General features: G+C 38.9%; 2 protein-coding genes across 2 annotated transcripts; both read left to right on the forward strand.

Moving 5' to 3' along the window:
• Positions 1 to 353: 353 nt before the first annotated feature.
• Positions 354 to 3,108, forward strand: LOC118421370. Its single transcript, XM_035828630.1, has 2 exons — positions 354 to 442; positions 1,277 to 3,108. The coding sequence occupies exons 1-2, from the start codon at positions 380 to 382 to the stop codon at positions 1,646 to 1,648; spliced, it is 435 nt and encodes a 144-aa protein (XP_035684523.1). The 5' UTR covers positions 354 to 379; the 3' UTR covers positions 1,649 to 3,108.
• A 1,471-nt stretch (positions 3,109 to 4,579) lies between these two features.
• On the forward strand, positions 4,580 to 8,763 carry LOC118420598. The gene is made up of 4 exons (XM_035827427.1): positions 4,580 to 5,149; positions 5,865 to 5,982; positions 6,167 to 6,261; positions 7,164 to 8,763. The coding sequence occupies exons 1-4, from the start codon at positions 4,850 to 4,852 to the stop codon at positions 7,941 to 7,943; spliced, it is 1,293 nt and encodes a 430-aa protein (XP_035683320.1). The 5' UTR covers positions 4,580 to 4,849; the 3' UTR covers positions 7,944 to 8,763.

Consider the following 8,763-nt stretch of genomic DNA (forward strand, 5'->3'; position numbering starts at 1 on the left):
TATTTCTGAAGTATCAAATGTCCGAGACATATAATTACAAAACTTTAAAATCAATTCTAAACAATGGCAACAAACATCCGCATGGTGTCTTGGAATGGACTCTATCGACAGTCAGAAATGTATTCTTGTTTGACACTGGTAGGCACGATTTTGCCTGTAGCTGTAATTAAAAGAGAAACGTCTAAAAACATTAACGTTAATTTGGCAAGGAAAATTTTAAAAGCATTACTAGTATATCAATCAACAGACACGTGGTAGTATGTAGTTTTTCAACAGTCCACACAAGCAAATTTTGTAACCTGAAAATTGTAACTTGTAAACATGACATTCCGTTTAATGTTCAACAGGTCGTTGTGGTTTCACTCTTTTATGCAAAGCAATGAACTCAGCAGCAGAAATTCAGGCAGTGTCTGAACCCGATGTCTACACCTCTGTCTTTGCGGTAAATATCAATGGAAGCTCTTTTCTCCGGGGAGAGGTTTCCATCAGGGGGGGGGGGGGTAGTAATGGCTTGTAGCTTTTGTACAGGAAGCACCCGTAATAATTCCCGGCACCTATATTCGTAGCCTATACTTGTTGATTAAAAAAAAACTGCAATATTTTGAAAATATTATCATGGATTGTATGTATATCTGAAAATAAGTGCTCAAGAGGCTCGTTCAGACTTCCGAGTGCGCACGTGTGGTCATTTGGTTTAAATACAACGGTATAGGAACCAAAAATATATATATTTGTTGGTTTAAAAAATGGCGGCCCAAAATCTTTAGTCAGATAGATTCAAAGTGATATTTGCTGTTAAGATGCATTAGGTCCTATTTGGACATTCCCTACGCACCTTGATAGCAAATTCCAGGACATTTGATTTAAATACAATGGCCTAGGAGCCAAATAAGCAACTATCTTTTGAAGCAATGTATGCAAACATTGTTGATGAATTCCTGTGGGCACATGTCCAAGGCACCTCATTACTAAATTCCAGGTCATTAGGCTGTGATACAAGGGAACGGGGGCCAAGATTACACATTTTTGGTCTGAAAAAAAACAACTAAACTAAATAAAATCAATCTTAAGGCCTATATCAAACCAATTTTATAAACCTCTGCGAATATTTGCCCACCCCACCCCAATGCCGAATTTGAAAATTTAAATAAAAAGTTGAATCCATTTGAAGATTTGACAAGAAAGGGAGAATTAGGAGATGAAACATGACAAAAGATATATATCCCTCCGTACTGTATTATAGAGTGAAATATAATAAATAAAACATTTCCTCCAGTTTCTTCAAAGCCACGACTTTGACCTGACCCCTGCAGCAGAGGAAGAAACCATCATGGTCCTGAGGTGCAGTACCATCCTACTCAACTTCTACTTCCTCACAAACGATTCCTCAAGACAAGTCATCTGCTACAAGCCCAGAAGCTGTGCGCTGTTCATCGCCGATCTCTTACAAAGGGCTGTTCCAAGTGCTAAGACGATATTCCTGTACAGAAACCTGCCTGGATTCTTTGACTCTTGGGCAAGCGTGATGTTCAGTGGAAGCTACTGGAGATATTATATCTCGACAGCCTTGAAAATCGATGTGTTCTATGACATTCCAAATTATACCCAAATGGAGCCATCATTAAAGCAGCGACATGGTAACAAATGAAATGTTGAAATGCGGTAAACAAATCATACAGAACCCATTACTACACCTATTTAACTCCTGCTTACAGAACGGTTATTTTCCCGACGATTGGTCCCTCAGCCATATCGTACCCATACATAAATCTGGCGATACCTCACTCCCTGATAACTACCGGGGAATATCAATCATTAGTTGCTTAGGAAAATTATTCACCTCTATTTTAAACAATCGTCTTGTCAATTATGCAGAACAGTACAGCCTTTTCAAACCTCAACAGGCCGGTTTTAGGAAAAATTTTAGAACATCTGATAATTTGTTTGTGTTAACCACTTTAGTCAGCAAATACCTAAGCAAAAATGCAAAAATTTATGCATGTTTTGTGGATTTCAGCAAAGCTTTTGACTCCGTTTGGCGAGCAGGTCTATTTTTCAAACTAAACAACCTTGGAATAGGAGGAAAATTCTTAAAGACAATAAAAAACATGTACTCAAAAACTACAAATTGCATTAAAACCAACGGCGGCCTTACAGAGCCTTTTTTTAACTCACTGTGGGGTCCGACAAGGCTGTAATTTAAGTCCAACTTTGTATAATTTATTTATTAGCGATATAACTTTTGAGTTTGATGATATTTGTTGCAACTCTCCTAGTTTACACAATAGGAAAGTACCGTGTCTTTTGTATGCAGATGATCTTGTATTGTTTTCCGAGTCTGAACAAGGCTTGCAATCATGTTTAGTTAGATTAGAAAGATATTGTAAACATTGGAACCTGAAGGTGAATTTAAAAAAGACCAAGATTATTGTCTTCACCAAGGGAGGTAGATTACCAAAGAATTGTTTCTTTTTGTTTAATGGCAATGTAATTGAAATTGTTATGTCATATTGTTATCTAGGTATAGTGGTAAGTGCAGCTGGCACTTTCAAGGCCAACAACAAACATCTAAGAAACAAGGGTCTAAAATCTTTGTTTAGCATTAGGCAATCACTTGACAAAGCCGATTGCCCACTAGCTGTTAAAAATAAGATTTTCGACTCTTGTATTAAACCTATATTACTTTATGGGTCCGAAATATGGGGATCTCTGAAAAGTCCCAAAAATTGTCCCATTGAATCTGTACACCTAAAATATTGTAAATATTCACTCAATGTCCCCAAAACAGCTAGTAATCTCGCAGCACAGGCAGAACTAGGGAGGTACCCCATTCATCTAGAGGCCTCCCTAAATACCATCAAGTATTTCATTCGACTTAGCAAGAACGTGCCAGCTGACAGCCTTCAAGCAGATGCTCTCTTGTGCCAAATGGATTTAGAAGCATCAGGTTCGAAATGTTGGGCCTCTGAAGTACGCAACACTCTAGAGAAATGTGGCTATGCTTTCGTCTGGCAAAACGCCCAGTCAACAGTCTCAAGTACACCTCAAATTATTTCATCAATCTATCAACGTTTAAAAGATATTTATTTCCAGACCTTTCTATCTGAAATCCACAACGATAAAAGAGTTGCGACTGCGAAAAACAAACTACGAACATACAGACTATTAAAACAATCTTATAAAGAAGAAGAATATCTTAAGATTGCCAATGTACGACACAGATCTACCATCACCAAACTAAGAATCAGTTGCCACAAATTACGAATCGAATCAGGAAGACATAACCACACTCCTCTAGATCAAAGAATATGCCAATTTTGTAGTTTAGGGAAAGTAGAAGATGAAGTACATTTTACTATGGATTGTCCTTTGTATGATAGCGATAGGAGCATTTTATTTGACTATGTGTTAAGTAAATATCCCCACTTTAGATACTTGAATAGTAAAGAGAAATTTATATTCCTGACAGCTTTTGACAAACCAACTCTAACCAACCATACAGCTAGCTACATTTATACAATTACCAAGAAGCGAGAGGAAGTCGAATGTCTTAGAATAGATTAGACGCACATCTACATATATAGATGTGTATGATTGTTTCCATTGTTACATATATGTGATTCTTACCGTGTGACCTGTACTTAGCCCAGTGGGGCAAAAATGTGCAATAAAGGTCTTCATTCACTATTGCGAATGAGGTTAGTTATTAAAGTTCTTTACGGAAAACCATCGCTTAGTGAAGCATCCAGCTGCAAGGGGTATACCTTTCTTCTTGGTATCATCGTGGGTTCTGCGTATGCAGAAAGCTTATGACCTGATCAACGATGACCAGTCAAGCTTCTTCCATGCACTTGTGACGTACAAAGAGTTAGTGACGCACAAGGAACGGGCCGTTCTTAAAGTATTGAAAGAAATCGGCGTCGACGTTCCTCCTGAAGAAATCGTCAAGATCAAGCAAGTGTTTGGTAAAGATAGTCAGGAAGGTGCAGGTATCCAGAGTGTGAGGAGAAATGGGGATACATCAAAGAATACTTGGATTGGAAACTGGGAAAGGAAGTTGTTCTCTTCGGTGATAGAGTGTTTCTCTGGTGATGTGTATGGTCCAGAATTCGTTCTGCAAAATACCACGGTTGAGGTCTAGTTTGTCATGATAACATCATATTGGTGGCAAGATGACAGCGAGCTTAGGGGTTTCTGACAGGCATATTTTACCAAATTTACTAATTTCAGTATGAATTATAGGATTTCATGGTTTTATTGATAGACCACACTTGTTTATATATACCTGTGTAATTTCAAGTTACATTTCTGATTACATATTCATGATTCATGCTAATTTGATGACGCCATGAGTGAAAATCCAAGATAGCGGACAATATCTTTATCGGCGTTGAATACATGTTATTTTTACTCAAATTCCAGATAGGGTTATTGAGCTTGCCCATTTGGTTAGATAGCATTCGGGACACAGTCGGGAGTAAGTCATTTACTGGTAGGGAGATGGTTAGGACATGTTCGGCGCTAAAAGATAGGCGTGGCCTAAACTGGTCAGACTGCTCCAGACTACTACCAACCTGAGCCAGCTGAGGGTCGGCTGGTGTTCAGGAGCTAAATTCGGCTATGTGTTAACTGGGGCTTTACTGGACGTTGGTTGCAAAATATATTTCTCAAAGGAGGATCGACACGCCACGGTTTTTGAGCGAGAGGGACTTTGTGCCAATACAGAATACACCAACTCTGCCCAGGAGCTCTTCTGTGGTTCATACATGTACGGGCACCGAGGCCAGTACAGTGTATTCGGTATAGTCCAGCGAGTCCTCGGGCTTGTTCAAGTGTAGGAAGGTATACAATGGCATCTGTGCGACATGTGCGTTGTATTAAGGACAAGTTCCGAGCGGAACTTGGGCGTTTTGTCCCGTCGTTGGTAACAACCTTGTACGACTTTGAGAACTCGGAACTGCGCCAGTCTACTTTCAACGACACCGGGAAAGTCATCACGGACCCGATCGGATTCTTGAGGGAAAATGGTGCTGATTTCTCGGTGTACGGTGTTGACTTCAACAGGCGTGTGCTTGGGCTGGTCAAAGTCCGGGATTTAGCTATAGCTAACTCAAGTGATGAACTTAAGAAGGTTCCATTTTTCTTCAAGGTGAGCGCAAGAAACGCAATATGATCTGGGTTTTATTGTAAACTAGAGTTCCCAACCCCATGATTTCGCCAAATGATTTTAACCTAAGTTAACAACTGATGCATTATTAATGTTTGTGATTAATTATGCAAATAAGGTCCTCGTTTGCATAGATTTTATTTGATCATCTTTTCCACCCAAATAACAGACGTGCACAATCTATTTTAAGAAAGAAGACTATGATATCATTTTCTGATAAGTTGTGCAAATGAGGTTCCCTTTTGCATAGTTAATGTTGAAAGATTTTCAATTGTACATAACTTTCAAATACCACAAGACGAAATTTGCCACAATGGGGTTATAGCATTTCCTCATTATGTAGACATAATAGGTAACTTTTAGCGCCAGTTGAGAGACTAACACAACTTGTCAAAGAAATACGGATTTTTTTTGCCGGATCATCAAGAGCAACCACAAGTTGTCATTTCGATGTGCATTATTGCTCACGCTAGTTTACCTATATCCGTGGGTTAACCTATATCCTTTTCTTAGAAATAAGTACGGTGGTTTCAAACTGTAATATTTTGAAACTGCTGCAGTTTGAGATGACAGCGGACGTAGGTTTCCCTGATATTAAAGTATTGCAGTTTGATACTACGAATATAGGTTACCCCGCCGATAAAATGAACTAGCGTTACTCTGATATAAAAGTTACACAGTACTTCTGTCTTTCCAGGCACAGCGGGAAAACACAGAGAAGCTCCTGACGATACCTTTCGATCTTCTACCTTCAATAGCAACATCACTTGAAGAAGCTATCTCAACAGTCAGAAATGTATTCTTGTTTGACACTGGTAGGAACGATTTTGCCTGTAGCAGTAATTTGAAAAGAAAAACCTCTAAAAACAGTAACGTTAATTTGGAAAGCAGTACTAGTATATCTATCAACAGACACATGGTAGTATGTCCACGCACGAAAATTTTGTAACCTGAAATTTATAACTTGTAAACATGGCATTCGGCTTCACTGTTCAACAGGTCGGTGTGGTTCCACTCTTTTGTGCAAAGCAATGGACGCAACATCAGAAGTACAGGCAGTGTCTGAGCCCGATGTCTACACCTCTGTCTTTGCGGTAAATATTAATAGACGTTCTATTCTCCGAGCAGAGTTTTCCGTCTGGTGGTGGTGCTGGTGGTGGATTGGGGTGAGGGGTGGGGGGTGATAATGGTCTGGAGAATTTGTGCAGGAAGCATCCGTAATAATTCCCGGCCAGTACTTAAGTTACATTACCTTTATTCGTAACCTATACCTGTTGCTTAAAAAACTGCAATACTTTGAAAATCTTATGAATTGTATGTTTGTGTGTGTGTGTGTGTGTGTACCAGGCTATTCTGAAAATCAGTGCTAGAGAGGCTCGTTCAGACTTCGGAATGCGCACGCGTGGTCATTTGGTTTAAATACAACGGTATAGGAACCAAAAATATGTATTTGTTGGTTTTAAAAAATGGCGGCCCAAAATCTTTAGTCAAATAGATTCAAAGTGATATTTGCTGTTGGGATGCATTAGGTCCTATTTGGACATTCCCTACGCACCTTGATACCAAATTCCAGGACATTTGATTTAAATACAATGGCCTAGGAGCCAAATAAGCAACTATCTTTTGAAGCAATGTATGCAAACATTGTTGATGAATTCCTGTGGGCACATGTCCAAGGCACCTCATTACTAAATTCCAGGTCATTAGGCTGTGATACAAGGGAACGGGGGCCAAGATTACACATTTTTGGTCTGAAAAAAAAAAACTAAACTAAATAAAATCAATCTTAAGGCCTATATCAAACCAATTTTATAAACCTCTGGGAATATTTGCCCACCCCACCCCAATGCCGAATTTGAAAATTTAAATAAAAAGTTGAATCCATTTGAAGATTTGACAAGAAAGGGAGAATTAGGAGATGAAACATGACAAAAGATATATTTCCCTCCGTACTGTATTATAGAGTGAAATATAATAAATAAAACATTTCCTCCAGTTTCTTCAAAGCCACGACTTTGACCTGACCCCTGCAGCAGAGGAAGAAGCCATCATGGTCCTGAAGTGCAGTACCATCCTACTCAACTTCTACTTCCTCAAAAACGATCCCTCAAGACAAGTCATCTGCTACAAACCCAGAAGCTGTGCGCTGTTCATCGCCGATCTCTTACAAAGGGCTGTTCCAAGTGCTAAGACGATATTCCTGTACAGAAACCTGCCTGGATTCTTTGACTCTTGGGCAAGCGTGATGTTCAGTGGAAGCTACTGGAGATATTATATCTCAACAGCCTTGAGAATCGATGTGTTCTATGACATTCCAAACTATACCCAAATGGAGCCATCATTAAAGTTCTTTACGGAGAACCACCGCTTAGTGAAGCATCCAGCTGCAAGGGGTATACCTTTCTTCTTGGTATCATCGTGGGTTCTGCGTATGCAGAAAGCTTATTACCTGATCAACGATGACCAGTCAAGCTTCTTCCACGCGATTGTGACGTACAAAGAGTTAGTGACGCACAAGGAACGGGCCGTTCTTAAAGTATTGAAAGAAATCGGCGTCGACGTTTCTCCTGAAGAAATCGTCAAGATCAAGCAAGTGTTTGGTAAAGATAGTCAGGAAGGTGCAGGTATCCAGAGTGTGAGGAGAAAGGGTGATATATCAAAGAATACTTGGATTGGAAACTGGGAAAGGAAGTTGTTCTATTCGGTGATAGAGTGTTTTTCTGGTGATGTGTATGGTCCAGAATTCGTTCTGCAAAATACCACGGTTGAGGTCTAGCTTGTCATGATAACATCATATTGGTGGCAAGATGACAGCGAGCTTAGGGGTTTCTGACAGGCATATTTTACCAAATTTACTAATTTCAGTATGAATTATAGGATTTCATGGTTTTATTGCTAGACCACACTTGTTTATATATACCTGTGTAATTTCAAGTTACATTTCTGATTACATATTCATGATTTATGCTAATTTGATGACGCCATGAGTGAAAATCCAAGATAGCGGACAATATCTTTATCGGCGTTGAATACATGTTATTTTTACTCAAATTCCAGATAGGATTAAAAGGTTTTAGGGTTGGTACAATATTCTAGATTGCCGCGCTGTATCATTTTTCTGAGGATTCCAATGAGTCTTATTAACTTATATCACTTTTTATCAAGATATGTATTATCCGCTGTTATTCAAGAACTTCAAAGCATCATGTATGCCATTGACCATAGTCACAAAGACGCTGTATAATGGTAGTGTATCAGTAGTATTTATCATATATATGAAAAGCTTATTTTGCTTCTATTATAACATTTCATTGAGGCACTTTAGGTTACAAGGTTATGGATCTATAGTTAACAAATTTAGTAAATCTAGTTTGATGTTTTATACCATCAGTTATCTACTCGGCACTTGATTGCACTTGTAGAACTAGAAGTGACACTTGCTAGGTACCCAGGACTGTAGTTGTAGAAGTGAAACTAGTTAGATTGTTGTAAAAGTGGCACCAATAAGATATACGTGTAGTTTGTTAGTGATACCAGTCTACCACACTTTTTACTACGTCTTAAATACAAGAATGAATGCCTTGTTGGCTATGTTA

This window comes from Branchiostoma floridae, chromosome 8 (assembly GCF_000003815.2).
Source record: "Branchiostoma floridae strain S238N-H82 chromosome 8, Bfl_VNyyK, whole genome shotgun sequence".
Classification (NCBI taxonomy): Eukaryota; Metazoa; Chordata; class Leptocardii; order Amphioxiformes; family Branchiostomatidae; genus Branchiostoma; species Branchiostoma floridae.